Consider the following 23,312-nt stretch of genomic DNA (forward strand, 5'->3'; position numbering starts at 1 on the left):
CGCAAACCCAACACCTCTCATCACCCCGAGAACACCATCTCCACAGTGAAGCATGGCGGTGGCAGCATCATGCTGTGGGATGTTTTTCATCAACAGGGACTGGGAAACTGGTCAGAATTAAAGGAATGATGGATGGCGCTAAATACAGGGAAATTCTTGAGGGAAACCTGTTTCAGTCTTTCAGAGATTGAGACTGGGACGGAGGTTCAACTTCCAGCAGGACAATGACCCTAAGTATACTGCTAAAGCAACACTCGAGTAGTTTAAGGGGAAACATTTAAATGTCTTGGCCTAGTCAAAGCACAAACCTCAATCCAATTGAGAATATGGGGTATGACTTAAAGATTGCGGAACCCATCCAACTTGAAGGAGCTGGAGCAGTTTTGCCTTGAAGAATGCGCAAAAATCGCAGTGGCAAGATGTGCCAAGCTTATAGAGACATATCCCAAGAGACTTGTAGCTGTAATTGCTGCAAAAGGTGGCTCTACAAAGTATTGACTTTTTGGGGGGGGGGGGGGGGGGGGGGGGTGAATAGTTATGCACGCTCAAGTTTTCTGTTTTTTTGTCTTATTTCTTGTTTGTTTCACAAGAAAAATATTTTGCATCTTCAAAGTGGTAGGCATGTTGTGTAAATCAAATTATACAACCCCCCCAAAAAATCTATTTTAATTCCAGGTTGTAAGGCAACAAAATAGGAAAAATGCCAAGGGGGGTGAATACTTTCACAAGCCACTGTCTATCCTTGTGGGGACCAAAAATCCACAAAAGTCCCCACAAGGATAGTAAAACAAGGAAAATTCTCCCCGTGGGGACATTTCCCAAGTCCCCATGAGAACAAAGGCTATTTTAAGCTTAGGTTTTAGGTTTAGGGTTAGGTATACAATTAGGGTTAGGGTCAGAATTAGGGTAAAGGTAATGGGTTAGGGTTAGGGTTAGGGGTTAGGGAAAAAAGGATTTTGAATGGAAATACATTTTATGTCCCCACAAAGATAGAAGAACATAATGTGTGTGTGTGTGTGTGTGCGCATGTTTGTGTGTGTGTGTGGTAAACTCAAACAGAGACCCTGTTCAGACAGCTAGGTTAAAAAGCAATAGCAATAAGCTATGAAGTCAACGGGTGGAATCCGCTTTGACAACATTTACTCTGGCCGTCCGCCAGCATTGCCGCCAGTTACACACACACACACACACACACACACACACACACACAAACACACACACACACACACACACACACACACACACACACACACACACACACACACACACACACACACACACACACACACACACACACACACAGTGTTACTGTGGTAAATCTATAATTACTTTATTGAATCCATTACTATATTAGACACAGGCCTCCATCAAGGATTCCAACTGTGTGTGTGTGTGTGTGTGTGTGTGTGTGTGTGTGTGTGTGTGTGTGTGTGTGTGTGTGTGTGTGTGTGTGTGTGTGTGTGTGTGTGTGTGAGTGAGAGAGTGTGCGTGCGTCACGGTTTGGTTTCTATGGTGCTTGAAAAAAACTAAGAGGCTCCTGATGTGTCTCACAAGGATACAACCAGGAATTGCAGAAGTTTTTTAAAGCGAGGGATACGCATGCATTCCTCTGACGATGGTTGCCATGCCAGAGTTCTAGTTCTGTATTTGGCAGGAGAGGAAGATAAAGGAAATGTGTGCTGGATCTAGAAATTACTATTTGACAAGAGCATCTTTCTTTACAGTTGTGGAGGATTATTATTTTCTTGAATAGGCTCTCGTCGCCCATATCTCACAATCCATCGGATACACACACCTGTGTGTCAAGTGTCTTTCCCATTATAGAAATTGACATTTCTGTGTTAGCGGGGGAACAATAGGAGAGGGCATAACTAACCAATACAAACACCATAACAAACCCACGGCCCTCTTCACCCACCCCAAACCCCAAACCCCCCGCAGACACACAAACAACCAACACACCTGATTCTACTAAATCAAAACAGCAACAATTGTTCAGCGATAGCCTAGCTCTCACAGCCACGGTAGGTAATCTATTATGGTATCTTGTATAAGTCACTTTTTATTTTGGAGCGACAGAGAGAAATATCATTGAAGTTGTGCCTTGGGGAGGGTTGGTGATGAAAGGGGAACAAGGGGGGGTGTTATGGTGTTTGTATTGGTTTGTTATGCCCTCTCCTGTTGTTCCCTTGGGGGGTGGGGGGATACAGACCTGATGAGGGCTGCGTTCACAAGAGAAACCTCACCGTAGAGAGGATAGAGAGCGAGAGAGAGAGAGAGAGACCGAGCGAGCGAGGGAGTGAGAGAGAGAGAAAAGAGAGGGCGAACAAGAGCGAAGAGAGAGAAAGAAAAGAGAGGGAGAGAGAGAGAAGGAGAGAGAAGATAGAGAAAGAGAGCAAGAGAGAAGATAGAAGAGAGAGCGAGAGATAGAGAGAGTACAAATACACTGACTTGAAGCAGATGAGGAGAATCAGAGAGGAGGGATTAATGAAAAGGGAGAAGGCCCACAGAGGGCAAACCAACAGTTCTACTGAGTAAGATGGATGAGTTGTTGGAGAAATAAAATGTAGTTTAGCCTAACTGTAAAAGCTAAAAGGGTTTTAGCCATCACGATATTGCATGGCAGGCTAGCCCATGCATCAATAACTGGTTTGTGTAAATGATCTAATCTAGAGCCCATCTAGAACCTAGAACCCTAGAAGCTAGAACCCAGTAACGTCTACTCATTCTTCACATTATCCAAGCATACCATTCACTGCACTACAGTACTGTAAAGGCTACTGGTACCATTCACTAAAGTACTGTAAAGGCTACTGGTACCATTCACTACACTATAGAACTGTAAAGGTTACTGGTACCATTCACTACACTATAGAACTGTAAAGGCTACTGGTACCATTCACTACACTATAGAACTGTAAAGGCTACTGGTACCATTTACTACACTATAGAACTGTAAAGGCTGCTGGTACCATTCACTACAGTACTGTAAAGGCTACTGGTACCATTCACTACAGTACTGTAAAGGCTACTGGTACCATTCACTACACTATAGAACTGTAAAGGCTACTGGTACCATTCACTACACTATAGAACTGTAAAGGCTACTGGTACCATTCACTACACTATAGAACTGTAAAAGCTACTGGTACCTTTCACTACAGTACTGTAAAGGCTACTGGTACCATTCACTACACTATAGCACTGTAAAGGCTACTGGTACCATTTACTACACTACAGTACTGTAAAGGCTACTGGTACCATTCACTACACTATGGTACTGTATCTGCTACTGGTACCATTCACTACACTATAGTACTGTATCTGCTACTGGTACCATTCACTACACTACAGTACTGTAAAGGCTACTGGTACCATTCCAGACATCTGCAGACGAGAGAGAGGGGGAAAGGGTTATAAAGAGAAGACATAGAGAGAGAAATATGTTTAAAAAGAGAGAGGGATCAATGGGGTGAGAGAAGAAAGAGAGAGGGAGATAGAGAGATGGATGAATGGAAAAAGAGAGAGGGAGAAAGACAAAGAGTGAGCGAGAAAGACACAAATACCTGCGCTTTCAGCACAGCTGCAGAGAAGACAAAAAAGTGGGAGGGGATGTGAGATTCTGTCGTTTGATTAAAAACCCTCGACATTTGACATCACAGAAACCGCGCCGGGATTAATGCCTTGTGAACGCATGAATGTCCACAGTTTAGCGCTGCAAGCTTGAGAAACACTCTTATTACACCTCTCACACACACACACTTTTTACACAGAGCAGGACAAGTCAAGGTTAATCTGGTGCACACATGCAGAATAATTCTGTCTGAGAGGAGTGGGGAGGAGAGGAGAGAAGAGAAGAGGAGAGGAGAGTAGGAGAGGAGAGGAGGGTAGAGAATAGGAGAGGATAGGAGGGTAGAGAAGAGGAGAGGATAGGAGGGGAGAGAAGAGGAGAGGATAGGAGGGGAGAGAAGAGGAGAGGATAGGAGGGGAGAGAAGAGGATAGGAGAGGAGAGGAGGGTAGAGAAGAGGATAGGATAGGAGGGGAGAGAAGAGGAGAGGATAGGAGGGGAGAGAAGAGGATAGGAGAGGAGAGGAGAGGAGGGGAGAGAAGAGGAGAGGATAGGAGGGGAGAGAAGAGGATAGGAGAGGAGAGGAGGGTAGAGAAGAGGATAGGAGAGGAGAGGAGGGGAGAGAAGAGGAGAGGATAGGAGGGGAGAGAAGAGGAGAGGATAGGAGGGGAGAGAAGAGGATAGGAGAGGAGAGGAGGGTAGAGAAGAGGATAGGATAGGAGGGGAGAGAAGAGGAGAGGATAGGAGGGGAGAGAAGAGGAGAGGATAGGAGGGGAGAGAAGAGGAGAGGATAGGAGGGGAGAGAAGAGGATAGGAGAGGAGAGGAGGGTAGAGAAGAGGAAAGGATAGGAGGGGAGAGAAGAGGAGAGGATAGGAGGGGAGAGAAGAGGATAGGAGAGGAGAGGAGAGAAGAGGAAAGGATAGAAGAGGAGAGAAGAGGAGAGGATAGGAGGGTAGAGAAGAGGAGAGGATAGGAGGGTAGAGAAGAGGAGAGGATAGGAGGGTAGAGAAGAGGAGAGGATAGGAGGGGAGAGAAGAGGAGAGGAGAGGATAGGAGGGTAGAGAAGAGGAGAGGATAGGAGGGGAGAGAAGAGGAGAGGATAGGAGGGGAGAGAAGAGGAGAGGATAGGAGGGGAGAGAAGAGGATAGGAGAGGAGAGGAGGGTAGAGAAGAGGAAAGGATAGGAGGGGAGAGAAGAGGAGAGGATAGGAGGGGAGAGAAGAGGATAGGAGAGGAGAGGAGAGAAGAGGAAAGGATAGAAGAGGAGAGAAGAGGAGAGGATAGGAGGGTAGAGAAGAGGAGAGGATAGGAGGGTAGAGAAGAGGAGAGGATAGGAGGGTAGAGAAGAGGAGAGGATAGGAGGGGAGAGAAGAGGAGAGGAGAGGATAGGAGGGTAGAGAAGAGGAGAGGATAGGAGGGTAGAGAAGAGGAGAGGATAGGAGGGGAGAGAAGAGGAGAGGATAGGAGGGGAGAGAAGAGGATAGGAGAGGAGAGGAGAGAAGAGGAAAGGATAGAAGAGGAGAGAAGAGGAGAGGATAGGAGGGTAGAGAAGAGGAGAGGATAGGAGGGTAGAGAAGAGGAGAGGATAGGAGGGTAGAGAAGAGGAGAGGATAGGAGGGGAGAGAAGAGGAGAGGAGAGGATAGGAGGGTAGAGAAGAGGAGAGGATAGGAGGGTAGAGAAGAGGAGAGGATAGGAGGGGAGAGAAGAGGAGAGGATAGGAGTGGAGAGAAGAGGAGAGGATAGGAGGGGAGAGAAGAGGAGAGGATAGGAGGGGAGAGAAGAGGAGAGGAGAGGATAGGAGGGGAGAGAAGAGGAGAGGATAGGAGGGGAGAGAAGAGGAGAGGATAGGAGGGGAGAGAAGAGGAGAGGATAGGAGGGGAGAGAAGAGGAGAGGAGAGGATAGGAGGGTAGAGAAGAGGAAAGGATACTCTACCTCCAATGCGTGCGTTGTATGCAATTCCCACAATGCAGTGGGAGTTATTAGCCACAGCTGCAACCTCACCGGCACACCGCGTCCCATGTCTGGAGAGAAAAAGAGGAGAGGGGGAGCGAGAGGAGAGAAGGAGAGGAGAGAGGGAGAGGAGAGATGGAGCAAGAAAAGGAATGTTTTTCATCAGTATGGCTAGTATTAGCCCAGGAGAACTACATGATGGAATGCTGTCGTGCAGAAACTCATACCAATGTAAATGAATGTTATCTTATGGTAGTGCTGGCACATGTACCTTATCTAAAATGGCTCCAATCAAATAAATCATATTTATAAAGCAGTTGTCACAAAGTGCTTTTACAGTAACCGTGCCTAGACCCCAAATAACAATCAAAAGCAGAAGCACAGGGAAAAATTCCCTAGGAAGAAACTTTACTACACTCTTAGAAAAAAAGGTGCTATCTAAAACCTAAAAGGGTTCTTTGGCTGTCCCCATAAGAGAACCCTTTGAAGAACACTTTTTGGTTCCAGGTAGAGCCCTTTTGGGTTTCATGTAAAACCCTTTCCACAGAGGGTTCTACATGGAACCCAAAAGGGTTCTCCAATGGGAACATCCACCCTTTTGGAACTCTGTTTTCTAATAGTGTACCAGGAACCAGGCTCAGAAGGGTCCGTCCTCTTCTAGGCTGTCCAGGGTAATACCGTCACTAAACAGAAGGACTAGTAAAGGACTGAAAAGAGTTGAAGGTCCATACTAAGCATTTCATCTCCCACTCTTCATTTACATATCACACAAATAGAAGGGATCAGTCCACCTCTGGAATGAAGTAAAGGTTATCCTCTCTTCACAAGCTCAGCAGGTGGTGGAGGAGTGAATATTCAACACCTGACACTCTTCATCATTCCCTTCTTCTCTCTCTCTCTCTCTCTCCTTCCCTACGCTCTTTATCACAGCATGTTAACACACCTGATAGGAGCCTACAGCCCCAAGGGACTGACGGCTACTGGATAATGACTGTTTCACCAGCGAGTGACATGAAAAACATTACAAAAATAACCTCTTACTTCACCTCTTCACAAAAACAAATCAGACTCACCAAATAAATGTTTTAAAGAGGAATTATATGAGAAAATATTGAGAGGAAAAAAAGATTGAGAAGAGAAAAGATGAGATGAGAAAATGTTGTGAAGTTTTAAGTAAGGAAGTGACAAAGACGTTATCGTACTGAATACAGAGATCTACTGAAACTGTAAAGGGTGAATCTCAGCCTTCAACTGAGATGTGGAATTAGTGAGAGCGTGATGGAGAGAAACAGATAAAGAGAGGAGAATTACAAGGAGTGTTGTTCCAGTCCTTTCTCCCGAGAAAGCGAGAACCGAGGTGAGTACGTGGACCAGTACGCTGTTCACTCCCCTGCCTTGCAGCTGGTCGCCTTGTTTGAAAATGAATGTGTGGCCAAACATGGTGGAATACAAAACATGGTGTCACATCGCCTCCTGTTAGGCCACGCAGTAATGAGTTTAAGAGGAGACCAATGCACACACACACACACAAACACACACACACACGCACGCACACACTAATCTCACCCCAGTCCAGGTGCATCCAGTGAACTCATCTCACCAAGGCTGGGTGACAGAGAAACCACATGAATGTCTTTCTCTTTAATAGTTTTTCCCCCTCTCCCCCTGATCCCAATTACGTGTCCCTCTACAGCCAGGGGTGAATACACTACACAGAGAGAGAGAGATGAAGGGGGAGAGAGATGGAGGAGAAAATGAATAAAGACCTTTTGGGTTTGTTTGCTTGTCAACAAGACTCCAGATTAATTTGATTGCTTGGTGAAGTTTGTGTTGTGACAGAAATGCCTTCAGTGCAGCAATAGGAAACACGATGATAGCAACTGAATACACAACAGGATATGATGAGTGACTAGTCTGTCTGGTCTGGAGTCAGTTTCTAACCATAGATGAGACATTTGTGTAACTGAATAAGCATAACTCTCAAACTGAATACGTATAATAGAAAAAAGTATGTCAAAAAGCAAGTCAAACTATTTCATAGCAAGTTGCTCAAATCGTCACCAATGGAATGTTGGACGTTCCAGTGGGACACGTATGATAAAAACAACACGAGGTTCAATGACAAATAAAAGAGTGGTGCACTGCGGCTGGGGGACACATTTCAAAGCCGTCACATTTTCCTGTCACATTTCAAAGTTGTCTTTGTGTCCTCTTTATATTCATTAGCCAGCCTGTAGACCTCAGACAGAGAGAGAGAGCGAGAGAGAGAGAGAGAGAGAGAGAGAGAGAGAGAGAGAGAGAGACCCTACAAGGCAGCATGTGAACACCCAGCCACATCCACCAGAGATGAAAGTCAAAGTGTTTCATTAAAGTACCATATTAATAATGATGTACATTAAAACAGTGCATGAGTCATTTAGGTTACATCAGAAGCCTGGTGTGGGGAAGTGTGGCATGGACCCTCCTGTCAACAGCCCAAGGGATGATGGAGAGATGGAGGGATGGAGGAAAAGAGGGATAAAGGTACATAGTAAAGGTACATTGGGATAGATGGAAGGAAATATGTAGGAATGGAAGGATGGAGGAATGGAGGTACGTGGTGATAGGGAACGGTGAATAGAAAGGGGTGCAAGTAATGGAGGGGTGAGTGGAAAGAGCGAATGGAAGGATGGATCAGGAGAGGGGAAGAGGGAATAGAGGGATGGTGGATAGAGGGACAGGGGAATAAATACATGAGGAATAGAAGGATGGATGGATATATTGAAGGGATAAAGTGATGACATAGAAGGATGGAGAGATGGAGGGAATAAATGAAGGATAGAGGGATAGGATGGGGACTGAATGTTGTAGAATAAATGTTGTAAATCTTAATGTTTTTCCTCATAATCCTGGACTATCGGACCACCATTTTATTACGTTTGCAATCGCAACAAATCATCTGCTCAGACCCCAACCAAGGAGCATCAAAAGTCGTGCTATAAATTCTCAGACAACACAAAGATTACTTGATGCCCTTCCAGACTCCCTCTGCCTACCCAAGGACGTCAGAGGACAAAAATCAGTTAACCACCTAACTGAGGAACTCAATTTAACCTTGCGCAATACCCTAGATGCAGTTGCACCCCTAAAAACTAAAAACATTTGTCATAAGAAACTAGCTTCCTGGTATACAGAAAATACCCGAGCTCTGAAGCAAGCTTCCAGAAAATTGGAACGGAAATGGCGCCACACCAAACTGGAAGTCTTCCGACTAGCTTGGAAAGACAGTACCGTGCAGTATCGAAGAGCCCTCACTGCTGCTCGATCATCCTGTTTTTCCAACTTAATTGAGGAAAATAAGAACAATCCGAAATGTCTTTTTGATACTGTCGCAAAGCTAACTAAAAAGCAGCATTCCCCAAGAGAGGATGGCTTTCACTTCAGTAGTAATAAATTCTTTGAGGAAAAGATCATGATCATTAGAAAGCAAATTACGGACTCCTCTTGAAATCTGCGTATTCCTCCAAAGCTCAGCTGTCCTGAGTCTGCACAACTCTGCCAGGACCTAGGATCAAGAGAGACACTTAAGTGTTTTAGTACTATATCTCTTGACACAATGATGAAAATAATCATGGCCTCTAAACCTTCAAGCTGCATACTGGACCCTATTCCAACTAAACTACTGAAAGAGCTGCTTCCTGTGCTTGGCCCTCCTATGTTGAACATAATAAACGGCTCTCTATCCACCGGATGTGTACCAAACTCACTAAAAGTGGCAGTAATAAAGCCTCTCTTGAAAAAGCCAAACCTTGACCCAGATAATATAAAAAACTATCGGCCTATATCGAATCTTCCATTCCTCTCAAAAAAAATTGAAAAACCTGTTGCACGGCAACTCACTGCCTTCCTGAAGACAAACAATGTATATGAAATGCTTCAGTCTGGTTTTAGACCCCATCATAGCACTGAGACTGCACTTGTGAAGGTGGTAAATGACCTTTTAATGGCGTCAGACCGAGGCTCTGCATCTGTCCTCGTGCTCCTAGACCTTAGTGCTGCTTTTGATACCATCGATCACCACATTCTTTTGGAGAGATTGGAAACCCAAATTGGTCTACACGGACAAGTTCTGGCCTGGTTTAGATCTTATCTGTCGGAAAGATATCAGTTCGTCTCTGTGAATGTTTTGTCCTCTGACAAATCAACTGTAAATTTCTGTGTTCCTCAAGGTTCTGTTTTGGGACCACTATTGTTTTCACTATATATTTTACCTCTTGGGGATGTTATTCGAAAACATAATGTTAACTTTCACTGCTATGCGGATGACACACAGCTGTACATTTCAATGAAACATGGTGAAGCCCCAAAATTGCCCTCGCTAGAAGCCTGTGTTTCAGACATAAGGAAGTGGATGGCTGAAAACTTTCTACTTTTAAACTCGGACAAAACAGAGATGCTTGTTCTAGGTCCCAAAAAACAAAGAGATCTTCTGTTAAATCTGACAATTAATCTTGATGGTTGTAAAGTCGTCTCAAATAAAACTGTGAAGGACCTCGGCGTTACTCTGGACCCTGATCTCTCTTTTGACGAACATATCAAGACTGTTTCAAGGACAGCTTTTTTCCATCTACGTAACATTGCAAAAATCTGAAACTTTCTGTCAAAAAATTATGCAGAAAAATTAATCCATGCTTTTGTTACTTCTAGGTTAGACTACTGCAATGCTCTAATTTCCGGCTACCCGGATAAAGCACTAAATAAACTTCAGTTAGTGCTAAATAAGGCTGCTAGAATCCTGACTAGAAACAAAAAATTGGATCATATTTCTCCAGTGCTAGCCTCCCTACACTGGCTTCCTGTTAAGGCAAGGGCTGATTTCAAGGTTTTACTGCTAACCTACAAAGCATTACATGGGCTTGCTCCTACCTATCTTTCCGATTTGGTCCTGCCGTACATACCTACACGTACGCTACGGTCACAAGACGCAGGCCTCCTAATTGTCCCTAGAATTTCTAAGCAAACAGCTGGATGCAGGGCTTTCTCCTAAAGAGCTCAATTTTTATGGAATGGTCTGCCTACCCATGTGAGAGACGCAGACTCGGTCTCAACCTTTAAGTCTTTACTGAAGACTCATCTCTTCAGTGGGTCATATGATTGAGTGTAGTCTGGCCCAGGAGTGTGAAGGTGAACGGAAAGGCTCTGGAGCAACGAACCGCCCTTGCTGTCTCTGCCTGGCTGGTTCTCCTCTCTCCACTGGGATTCTCTGCCTCTAACCCTATTACAGGGGCTGAGTCACTGGCTTACTGGTGCTCTTCCATGCCGTACCTAGGAAGGGTGTGTCACTTGAGTGGGTTGAGTCACTGACGTGATCTTCCTGTCTGGGTTGGCGCCCCCCCTTGGGTTGTGCCGTGGTGGAGATCTTTGTGGGCTATACTCGGCCTTGTCTCAGGATGGTAAGTTGGTGGTTGAAGATATCCCTCTAGTGGTGTGGGGGCTGTGCTTTGACAAAGTGCATGGGGTTATATCCTTCCTGTTTGGCCCTGTCCGGGGGTATCATCGGATGGGGCCACAGTGTCTCCTGACCCCTCCTGTCTCAGCCTCCAGTATTTATGCTGCAGTAGTTTATGTGTCGGGGGGCTAGGGTCAGTCTGTTATATCTGGAGTACTTCTCCTTCTCCGGTGTCCTGTGTGAATTTAAGTATGCTCTCTCTAATTCTCTCTTTCTCTCTTTCTTTCTCTCTCTCTCGGAGGACCTGAGCCCTAGGACCATGCCTCAGGACTACCTGGCATGATGACTCCTTGCTGTCCCCAGTCCACCTGGCCGTGCTGCTGCTCCAGTTTCAACTGTTCTGCCTGCGGCTATGGAACCCTGACCTGTTCACCGGACGTGCTACCTGTCCCAGACCTGCTGTTTTCAACTCTCTAGAGACCGCAGGAGCGGTAGAGATACTCTTAATGATCGGCTATGAAAAGCCAACTGACATTTACTCCTGAGGTGCTGACTTGCTGCACAACTCGACAACTACTGTGATTATTATTATTTGACCATGCTGGTCATTTATGAACATTTGAACATCTTGGCCATGTTCTGTTATAATCTCCACCCGGCACAGCCAGAAGAGGACTGGCCACCCCTCATAGCCTGGTTCCTCTCTAGGTTTCTTCCTAGGTTTTGGCCTTTCTAGGGAGTTTTTCCTAGCCACCGTGCTTCTACACCTGCATTTCTTGCTGTTTGGGGTTTTAGGCTGGGTTTCTGTACAGCACTTTGAGATATCAGCTGATGTAAGAAGGGCTATATAAATACATTTGATTTGATTTGATTTGACTGAGGGATGTTTGCTCTCACTTGTTCTCGTTGCTAGAATCATAACGAGGAGTTGGATCATGGTCGTTCCCGTTGACATCATAACTCGCCAGCTGGTCCTGGAGAGAGAGAGAGAGAGAGAGACAGAGATAGAGGGACAGAGACAGAGAACGAGATAGAGAAAGAAGAGAGACAGAGACAGAGACAGAGGGACAGAGACAGAGAAAGCGATAGAGAGAAGAGAGAGAACACGAAGAGAGCAACAGAGAGAGACAGATAGAAGGAGAAAACAAAGCACGTCTTGCTCACTAAAGGACATAAAACAGAAAAGGAAATATATTGACATGGTTTTTCCGCATTTCAGTCATATCTCATCTTGTGCACTATTAAAGAACCAGTGACAGATTGGAACCAACACCGGCCATAATTTAGAGACGTAATCCAATGTGTCAGGCACAGAAATGAAATTTGTCCGACAAAGGTGGTGTGTTGTTATGGCCTCAACAAATACTAGCAGTGTAGGTGTCTTGTTTTTGTGGACGTACCCTTTCACACAATCGTGCCAAACCAAACTGTTCTGGCCTGGGTATTTTCTTTTCACATTATCCTTTCCAGCAACTAAGGTGGTGGTGGTGGACGTTTTGTTATTATCTGTGTTATATTCTGTTCAATTCTTTATTCATATCCATTAGGGATGGGCACTGATATCAGTTGTAATTTTTCATTTGACAGCGATATCATTTTGGAATTTATAAACACTTTACTTTACTGTAGCCCTTTCAAAACATGAACATCAATCACCATTCAGTTCCCACTGGGCAAAACATAACCCAAAACACAACCCAAAACACAACCCAAAACACAACCCAAACAAAATGTAAATGCATCCAATGAGTTTTCAGTCACAAGCTTGATGTAGTCATGGTGTGCTAGGAATATGGGAACAAAACTTTTGACTATGTGAAGAGACCCCAATAGTATACTTACATAGTTCTGTGCCAGGTCAGGGTGGTTCCTCTCGATGCCGTCGTCCAGGATGGTGACCACCACGTTCTTGCCCGTGTAGCCTCTCTGCCACGCTGCCAGAATGTTCATCTCTGACCGACAGCGATTGTTCTTGTCCGTACAGTGCTGAGGAAGAGGACCACAGAGGACACATACAATGTTAATAGGAAACAGAGGAGTGGTCAGACTGGGGTCCTATGTTAATCAGTACGTACTGTATATCTGTCATGTCAACCGATGTGTCACTGACAACCTAAAAATGAAAAATAAGTTATCTTTATTCAACAGCAATGGCTTGGTTGTCCTTGAGTTTGTCATTTTTTCATCTTTGCATCCCACTTCCTAATTTGAATGTGAGGACATTGAAGAGCAATTTTTGTTCCCCTCAGATGAGTGAAACTGTCTGGAAGGATACTAGGGTCATGTTAAATAGGTACAAAAGGTTTTAAAACAGAATTAATCTGGGAGGTACTACCAGATATTGTCCAATAGGAACACTGATTTTCATTTTCTGAAGGTGTGCCCTTCTGAAGTCACCCAGCATTAGGGTGATGTGAGACAAACATGACCCTGAGTATAAATTCTCCATCCATTATCGTCTCTCTATATGTAATATCACCCAATCCCCTCCAACAGATCTGGGTTCACATCATGTGTTTTCTTTCAAATACTTTAGCAGCGCTTGATTTAGCTTGTCTGGCACAATGGAACAGAAAAGGCCTAAAAGTGTAAACCCTGCCCATCTGGCATTCCAGGCAGGCTTAATCTATCAAATGCTCAAAGTATTTGAGAGAACCAGGTCTGGATCCAAACCCAGTATCACAACCCAGCACTTCCCCTACATTTACCCAGCCCACGTTTCTTAAAAAGCATTAGGATTCTGCCCCTTGACTCCTATTTTTAGTATGCATGTTAAACACTCGCCCCAACAGACTCTGGCATGAGATATAGGATAAAGAGATATACAGCGTAAGCTCTGTGAGAGAGAAACCATTATAGGCCATCTGTCTGTTTAAAAATGTCTTCTCCCACAGAATGCCAAAGCGGAGGCCCATCCCCAGCATAGACAACGGTTACATTCCTGCCATGTAGTGCACATTCAGGTAGTGAATCATTTTACCCACATCCATCGCGTCTATAGCATCTAATCCATCCTAACCCCAGATTTACCCTGAGCCCTGAGAAGTTTGGACACTTCTCCCGAGTTGACAACAGAACTGCAGGCTCTGGACAATTTCACACTTGAGTTCCTACCCAACGCTCTTATCGTCAACCTGGTTTAATTACTAAAAGACGACCGGACCATAGCCGCAGAGATGCATTAGCTCAAGGCAGTTTGTATTAGACTGGTGTGGTGACAAAAACATGTTCAGGGAATAGTGGTGCACCTTAAACAGGGGGATCGATGCTGTCAAGGAGAAGTGAGGGCACTCGTTTGGGCCCGTCCAAAATGGCCCTCTATTCCCTAGATAATGCACTACTTTGACCAGGGACGATTAAAGTTTTCCATTGCGTGCCCTAATGAATATGACCCTGATTTTAATTTCAGCTAATTATTTATTATTTTATTCAATTATTTCAAGTACTACTACATATATGACTCCAGTGAGGATAGATGGTAGACATGTAGTGTACTTACAATATACCACATGTTGGACCATTTGGGGTCGTTGAAGTGGACGAAGTTGGGGTCAGGGCTTCTGGTGTCCCTTTGGATGTATCTCTTTACTCTCTGCTTCACCAGCTGCTGTTGGACCCAGTCAACCTAGAAAGACATCACACACACACGCGTGCACACATGCACACCCACACAGTAGAGACCACAGGGACATTGTGGCTTGCTTAAGCGACTCCCAAGGACGGATATGGGAATGGAAATCACTGGTGAAGTTTTACACACATTAACAAACAAACACGTTTGTCGATTTGCAAATTGGAATGAATGACAATGTATCTGTCCCAAATGGCACCCTGTTCGCTATGTAGTGCATTACTTTTAACCAAGGCACATAGGGCTCTGGTCAAAAGTATTGCACTACATAGGGAACAGGGGGCATTTGGGAGCCATCCTATCTATTCTTAATCCATGTGATAAACACATTCAAATGCAAATTCACAAAGCACCTTGCATACGTACACACTCCGTTTACGTGCAGTGCAGTCCCAATTCAAAGACGTGTTTTAATTGCATGTGGTGTCTGCATGCTCCGATTCAGTGCATGCCTTCATAGCAGTCTCAAACCATTGCATATTAGGAGTTAATTGTACACAATGGGCCCGTTTCCCAGACACAGATTAAGCCTGGCCATAGACTTAAACGCATGCTCAATGGAGAATATCAATTGAAATAGCTTTAAAGTCCAGGACTAGGTTTAATCTGTATCCGGGAAACGTGTCCTATTTTATTAACTACTGTATATAGCCTACTGTAGTAAGTCTGACCAGTGGTTGTGGAGGAAGGCCGAGAAACCATATAGATGCCGGGTTTAGATTTCTCTTCTTGATAAGTTATGTTGTGACAGCGGTTGGTGGTTGGTGGTGAAATCACACAGGCTGGGGGGGGGGGCAGCAAATCAGGGGCCTGACAGAGGTAAAATTGGTTTCTAGGCATCAGCCCCAACCTTTCATTTAAACACACAGGGCTTAGAGCGTGATATGATCAGGATGAGCTCTGTTGAGGAGCTTCAGACTTTGGGCTTTGGCTTTTATTACTCTTGAGATCCTGCCTGTCTGAGTGAGATAATCTCAGGGAGAAGGCCAGAGGAGAGGCTCCCTAAACAGCTGTACTTTTATTCTTAAAGCTGCCTGTAGGCTAGAAGTGGAGGTTGGAAGGAGGCCTCCAGTAATACCTGATGGGCCTGATGTGATACGGGTGATGGGTACATGTATCTATGTATCTATCCAAGTGTATCTGTCTTGAGGTTCTGATAGGATTTTGATTGGATTGCCTTCTCTTGGTCCCTGATAGTGTGTGTGTGTGTGTGTGTGTGTGTGTGTGTGTGTGTGTGTGTGTGTGTGTGTGTGTGCGTGCGTGCGTGCGTGCGTGCGTGCGTGCGTGCGTGCGTGCGTGCGTGCGTGTGTGCGTGCGTGCGTGCGTGCGTATGTGTGTGTGTGTGTGTGTGTGCGTGCGTGCGTGTGTGTGCTTGTGTCAGTCTCTCTGCTTATGTTTCATCCAGACAGAGTAAATGACGAGATCTGGGCATGCAGAGAGAGAGACACTTGAGTGGAAAAATGGTCTGTCAACTATCACTATGTTAGGTATGTTAAAGACCCAGCTCTGTGTGCGGCTGCGTCTGTAAAACAGCTGGGCTGAAGTGGTCGGAAGAACAGAGGTACAACACTTTCTGGCGACAAAAAGGATTTGAACCCCTAACCATTACCGTATCCATAACACTAGCTCAACCCTTGCGCCTAATCTTAGAAGATGGGATCTGCATTAAGGGAAACAGCGCCGTCCGCCCCAGCACTTTTGTTATTAGTTTTGTTTGGTGGACTAAACAGAGGTGAGGTGTGTTGAGCAGAGTGGTCAACACTAAAAACACCAGTACATATTGTGCTGTTCTACTGCCCCTGAATGATGGTACTTCTTTGTTGTTGTGCTTCTACACCTGCATTGCTTGCTGTTTGGGGTTTTAGGCTGGGTTTCTGTACAGCACTTTGAGATATCAGCTGATGTACGAAGGGCTATATAAATACATTTGATTTGATTTGTAACACGCGAAACCGATGTGGCACTTTCACCATTAAGGATTCCAACTTTAAAGGGAAATTTCACTTCAAATATGAAGTTTTGCTCTTTACCATTAAATATTTCATCTGTCTGCCACATTTCTAACCCAGAGATATAAGTCAAAATCTGTAGCAGAGCACAAGAGCTGATGATGTCACAGGCTTGCATTCCCCAGTAGGCTCCTGCTACAGAAGCAAATATCAACAGCTGTCTCAGTGAATCAACTACAGCCAAGCTAAGTGGAAAATCATGTACATTTGAATTTCGAGGGAACTATCCCTAAGCTCATGTACTTGCTCATCTTTTGTGACTAACGTTATACTGTTGTGACTATGTATTTGCCAGTGGATACTGGTGGGAGTAGCTATAGGAGGACGACATTGTAATGGCAGGAACCGAATAATTGGAACGGAGTCAAACATGTGGTTTCCATATGTTTGATGTGTGTGATACCGTTGCATTGATTCCTCCTATAGCTCCTCCCACCAGCCTCCTCTGGTACTTGCTCATCTGTTGCTCCCGGGTTGCTGTTGGTGATAACAGACCTGGCCGTGACCCCGCTCTCCGAAGGTGTCTCAGGGGGAGTTAGGATATGCAGAAAACACATTTCCAATTCACACATGCTTAATAATAGACTTGTACATGTGTGAAATAGGAGAAATATACGCAACCACCAAACTATTATTACTACCAATCATCCTTTCTAGCATTCACCTTAGAAGTGAATCATAACTGTTCACTTAGTAATGTATTGATGTCAAAGGGAGACTATGGGCTCTATTTTAACAAACCTAACACAATGGTAAATCCATCTTTGCTAAATAGGTTAACTTGAACCCATTTGCCGTCCACATTGTTCTAAGTAATTGCATGGCTTCAATAGAATTCACACTGATATAGGGACTAGGTCTACAGTACATTACATTATGGCTGAGCATGGACATGCAAAACATTGTCAATAAGCAAGATTAAATTCATTATTGATAAGGCCTAAAAAGAGAATGAAACAACAAAACGAAACAACAACTTTAAAAAAAAAAGGCTATGTCACACTTACAGGCACCATAATTTCTTCCCTTGGGCATATAATATTAAAACAACGCAGACTATGGAGGGTTTTACACACATCCACAACGTGACCTGCGTGCTAAAATAATGTGGGCCTGCCTACAATGCAGAGATAAAAAGGGAATGTCAGCTCACTGTTTTACTTCTCTCAAACTTTACATTTTAATAAAGCTTTGGTGATTAAGATGTATTTCCAAGCGGTCTCGGGAGCCAAACCCTTTATCGACAGTCTTGACTACTTTGCGATTGATTTGGGCAGAAAAAAGCCTTCATTGAGAGGAGGCTATGCTTGGTTTTTAAACAAATGAAACAAAATGGGAAAAAACACCTTTTTTTTATGTTTCTAAATAGGAAGTATTCAGACTCCAAAAGCACATCAGGCTACTCTTGTTCCATGTTCATATTGGCAGTGTGCATCACGGCTGGATAGGCTGCATTTCTGCTGTCAAAAGTCATGTCATAACCATCTGCGTTACTGCTGAAACCAGCTTTTGGTTGGTCTTAAATATCCCTACCAGTACTGCCCGAAATTAGCACTTTGGATCATGTTTTTAAGGACACGCCTCAAATATTACCAACCCCTCCCATCTGAGCGTAAGTGTGCAGATGTTTGACAGGTAAATTGGCGAACCTGGTGTTAGGGCTGGAAAATGCAAATGCTCCGGTTTTCACATGACGAAATTGCAAACTAAAATGCGTTTGACACTAGCGCCGCCTTAATGTTAGCCGAAAATAGACCACTATGTGAAAATTCTAGGTTAGGATTCACCCTGAGTAACTACCAAGCAGATGTCTCACCTTTGGGTCCATCTGGATGAATGAGTGAGCGCCCCTAGTGGAGAAAGCTGCTCTGCGCACCACTCTGCTGTGGTGGAAATGGTAATGGTCCTCCAGACTCCCGATCTGGACAGCAACAACATGAAAACAAACAGTAGGGTTGTAGCGAGAAGAAGAAGAAGAAGAAGAAATACACTACAATCTTTACAGTATACATAAAAATGATGGTTCTAGGCAGCAGACAGGGTAATGCCAGGTTAAATCTGCATTCTACAGTACAGTGAGATATAAAGTATGCAGTCAGCAAGAACAAATATAATTGTATTGTGTGTTACTGTCTGTACATCAATGCAAATGGATATACGGTACATGATATTGGTTATCTAAGGATTATGGTACCTAAAACCAAACAACCTACATTGTTTTGAGAAAGAACATGTTTGCACCGGTATCCAACAATGTGAAGTTTGTGAACACATACAGATGTAGGACATTAATGTGAGCCAGTTTGCTACAGCAGGAAATGAATCATGCAGCAACAGGACATGTTAATTATTATGTGGATTATAATTCATGGACATTTTTGTAGGGGGTTGATACAATTTTTGTAAGGGAAAATCGAGTCTGAATTTTCAAAGTTGAAATTACAAACTCAGAAGCCTTTTTAAACCTCAAATAAACAAGGTTTTTTCTCCTGCAACATGGTGATCAAATTAAGATCCTACATTTGTACAGAAGGACTTTTTCTGCAAATGTTGCTTACTCAGAGGAAAATAACTATTTCAAATCCAAAGCACGTGAAGTAATAAATATAATTTTTTTTCTCTTGTGACTTTGCACCAAAAATGCGGGCAGGATTCCCAGAGCACATGTGCACTTCTGGCACTGAGCCGCATTATTATCTGAACCAGGACTTCTTTAACACTCTCTCTCTCTCTCGCTCAACCTTTCGCTACCTCCCTTCACCTCTTTCCCTCTGTCTTGTTCTCACTCATTTGCCATTTCACCCTCTTTCTCTCTCTGTCTCTTGCTCTATATGTCTCCCCCACTCATTTCAACTCTCTCTTTCCCTCTTTCTCTCTCTGTCTCTTGCTCTATATGTCTCCCCCCTCATTTCAACTCTCTCTTTCCCTCTTTCTCTCTCTGTCTCTTGCTCTATATGTCCCCCCCCCCCTCATTTCAACTCTCTCTTTCCCTCTTTCTCTCTCTGTCTCTTGCTCTATATGTCTCCCCCACTCATTTCAACTTTCTCTTTCCCTCTTTCTCTCACTCTGTTGTTCTCACTCCATTTATCCCCTCTTTCTCCCCCTCTGCCTTTCCCTCTGCCTTTCCCTCTGCCTTTCCCTCTGCATTTCCCTCTGCATTTCCCTCTGCATTTCCCTCTGCATCTCCATCCAAGTCTGTCAGTTCTTAGGAATTTGGAATGATTGCCTAGATAGCAAGCTGAGTGTACACAGACGCTGCAGATATAAAATGTCACAACATAAAAGGTCAAAGGTCCATTGAATAAACTTCAATTTCAGATACCACACTTCTCTGAATCATGCGAACACTGTATCAACCCTTATACCCTGAATAAATGTCTCATACTGTTAGGCTACAGTAGTTATGTGGGCTACGTCCGTACTCCTAAATGACTTGTTATCCTCAGATTCATGTCAATAATCTATAGAATATCTACAGCTTTCTTTTCATTGTAATAAACCCAGCTCCCCCATCCACAAGCATGTCCTCTTCACAGTCTGCATGAATTCTGCAAGGCTATCTATCAGCTGTCAGTACGGTAAATTCAAATGAAGATCCGTTAGGAAGTTCCATAGGGGTGAATCCCAATGGGAGACAGACTAAAATGTCAAGACCACATGATCATTTATTGCAGTTTATAGCATGTGGTCAACTTCAATAAGAAGGCTGCAACAGAAGCCATGCTGTGGGACACTCCTCTTAAAAAGAATCTGGATAATCAATGCATTACCCCCTGGGTAGGATTGTAAAGGCCTATTATGGCTAAAACAAGAGCAGAACAAATCCACTATTATAATTAAGTAAACCCATTCCAGTCATGTATAACATCCTTAAAGTGAAAACATCAATGGTGTACCAAGTTGGAATGTAGTCCTTTTCCAATTTGGGAAATGAAAATGACCCAATATTACGGAATTTGGGCACTTTCTTTTTTGGCACAGCGCCATTTCCAGTGTTGATCATCGTGCACAAGCCTACTGTAGTCTACAACACATTGTATAATTACAGCGTCATGTTTAGTCTCGTTGTATATGGACAGTGCAACGTGACCATTGCCCATAAGTCAACGGCCTGAAAAGAAGGTACTTCAGTGACGCTGGTGCGTTTGTGTTGCCAACTGAAAACCGCTGTGTAACTCTGAAAGCTGTACATTTGGCGCCGGGGTTCAGGTGCTTGCCAGACACGGATAATAATCGTGTGTGTTGCCAACTGAAAACCGCTGTGTAACTCTGAAAGCTGTACATTTGGCGCCGGGGTTCAGGTGCTTGCCAGACACGGATAATAATCGTGTGTGTTGCCAACTGAAAACCGCTGTGTAACTCTGAAAGCTGTACATTTGGCGCCGGGGTTCAGGTGCTTGCCAGACACGGATAATAATCGTGTGTGTTGCCAACTGAAAACCGCTGTGTAACTCTGAAAGCTGTACATTTGGCGCCGGGGTTCAGGTGCTTGCCAGACACGGATAATAATCGCACACGTCACTTTTCTTTGATTCCTCTATGAATGTCTCTGCATTATGATCGACAAATAGCCAGACTACTGTATCAAAGTTCAGCAGCCGAACTCGACAAAACATTAGACTATTGATCCGCAAAGCAGAAAGAGGGAATCACAACAGGGCAGGCTGCACAATATAAAAACACGGTAATGGTCTTACCTGTCCATAATTATTATAACCATATTTAACAGCTAGTTTATCCGCTTCTTCTTGTCCCCCTGCAATACGCACTGCCCAGTGATTTGTATAAACGTTCCGAGGGGCCAGCGACTGACAGATTTCTAAAGTTGATAATATCAAAATAAAAAATAAACACATTTTGGTGTCCGAAACTTGTCCTACAACATCAGCTCTAGAATACGGGATAAAACACATATCTAAAAATATAACACGCATGGACGCTCAAATTAGTCAATCGTCAATCCAACTCCATCAGAAAAAGCATGCTGTTTGTCATAAATCCATCATGTCCGAGCGAAATTTACAGCCGGGTTGACTGATATTTCATTCCTTTAAAAGTTGAAAATATGAACCTCAGGCGCCAACCCTTATCCCGCGCTAGCGCTCCTCTATATGTACGCACAAGCACCAATAGCGAATGCCATTCAGGCGCAGCCTATAGCAGCGGAACACACTGGTAAAGAGCCCGTCTGTGCGAACATCAAAGCCTCACTCATAGGGGATCGGTAGTAGCCCACGCCTCTCCAGCCAGCGCTATAATAGGAGCACGTCGCTCGGAAGAGTCAATGCGCTACTGAACAATGGCATAATTCCTCTGCCTTTGGCTGCTGCAACAATATGCAAATGAATTATTCAATAAACGACCCCAAAGTCCAATGATCTTAGAGAAATAAAGAAAATATTGATGCACTTGTCATCTGACTGTCAAGTAGGCCCTGTCTCTTGAAAACAGTTATGTTGATAGAAGACATTGGAGAGTGAAGAATGAATAACGGTTGAATAATGCAACATCCTGTCTATTTGTCAAGACTGCTGCTCTGCCATAGGCATACTGTATGGAAACATAAACTAGGAACTGCAATCAATCATTGTGATTGTGTGTCTCTACACAGCATGACAAACACACACACACGTTTTACCACACATATACACACACACACACACACACACACACACACACACACACACACACACACACACACACACACACACACACACACACACACACACACACACACACACACACACACACACATAGTGTACTATGTAGAGATTAGTAATGCTCCATGTCGGGAAGAAAGGGCCATTTGAGACACATCCTATATAGATAACAGTGGTGGCATTGTCCCCTTTTCTCATTTAAAACAACGTTTGGGATTAGAGCATATCAAACACCCACAGTTTTTAAATTGGGAATTTTTTTCTCTGTTTGAACAAAAAATAGCTCATAAAATAATTATTGCAGCCAGATTTTTGGGGGGATATTTACAATGCTGATATGAGAATAGTCATTATTAACATCTTTACCAAGGCCATCTGTTCTCAATCTGGAGTTAACATAGAAGACCAGAACATTTCCATTCCCAAACCTCTGAGGGGGAATCATTACTGCGTCCCAAATGGCACCCTATTCTCTACATAGGGCTCTACTTTGACCAAATATACATGCACTACATAGGGAATAGGGTGCCATTTGGGATTTAGGATGCAGTCATCCTAAATGAATCACAATATTTGTTGCTGATTGCCACTAACTGTTCTGGCTTTGACTGAATCTGAATGCTGTTAAGGTTCTGTTGTGATCAAACTTGGACCTGTACTGAACGTCCCCTTATGGGACCGAGGTAAACGTCATGTTTTAATGTTCTTAGAACATTCTAAGAATGTCTGTGGGATAACTTCTCGCTGAAACCCTAAAAGGGACCTAATGGGAACATCGTCTAATGTCCTTAGGACGTTCTCTGTTTGCTGGGGGGGGGGGGGGGGGGGGGTACTTTACTAACTATGTGGCAATAGAAAATGTCACCATGTACGCTAAATGTATCGTGAGACCCCTTTGCACAGGTACTGTAGACCTTTAAGAGAGAAATCCTCCAAGAGGCAATTTACTGGAATAACAAAAGGGAGCTGCAACAATGAACAAACATTAAAAAAAACACTCAGCGAAGTTGGCAACCTTACCCACGCTCACAACCTTGGCGTCATCCTGGACTCCTCCCTCTCC

The 23,312-nt window shown here is 44.0% G+C and overlaps 1 protein-coding gene across 50 annotated transcripts in view; it reads right to left on the minus strand.

The window, feature by feature from the left end:
• Positions 1 to 21,809, minus strand: part of pcsk6 (proprotein convertase subtilisin/kexin type 6) — a 92,628-nt gene extending 70,819 nt beyond the window's left edge. For 17 of the 50 annotated variants that reach the window (XM_038969114.1, XM_038969109.1, XM_038969105.1 and 14 more), the window contains exons 1-6: positions 21,287 to 21,804; positions 18,406 to 18,510; positions 14,449 to 14,574; positions 12,792 to 12,935; positions 11,847 to 11,923; positions 5,504 to 5,592 (exon numbers count right to left, since the gene is read on the minus strand). In XM_038969114.1, the coding sequence (XP_038825042.1) occupies positions 5,504 to 5,592; positions 11,847 to 11,923; positions 12,792 to 12,935; positions 14,449 to 14,574; positions 18,406 to 18,510; positions 21,287 to 21,523 (778 nt within the window). In that variant the 5' untranslated portion in view covers positions 21,524 to 21,804. Of the gene's footprint in view, positions 1 to 5,503; positions 5,593 to 11,846; positions 11,924 to 12,791; positions 12,936 to 14,448; positions 14,575 to 18,405; positions 18,511 to 21,286 lie in introns of all 50 variants that reach the window. The other 33 variants (XR_005472948.1, XR_005472949.1, XR_005472943.1 and 30 more) reach the window with 8 other exon arrangements.
• Between the last annotated feature and the right edge of the window lie 1,503 nt (positions 21,810 to 23,312).

The sequence above is a fragment of the Salvelinus namaycush genome, chromosome 30, assembly GCF_016432855.1.
Source record: "Salvelinus namaycush isolate Seneca chromosome 30, SaNama_1.0, whole genome shotgun sequence".
Classification (NCBI taxonomy): domain Eukaryota; kingdom Metazoa; phylum Chordata; class Actinopteri; order Salmoniformes; family Salmonidae; genus Salvelinus; species Salvelinus namaycush.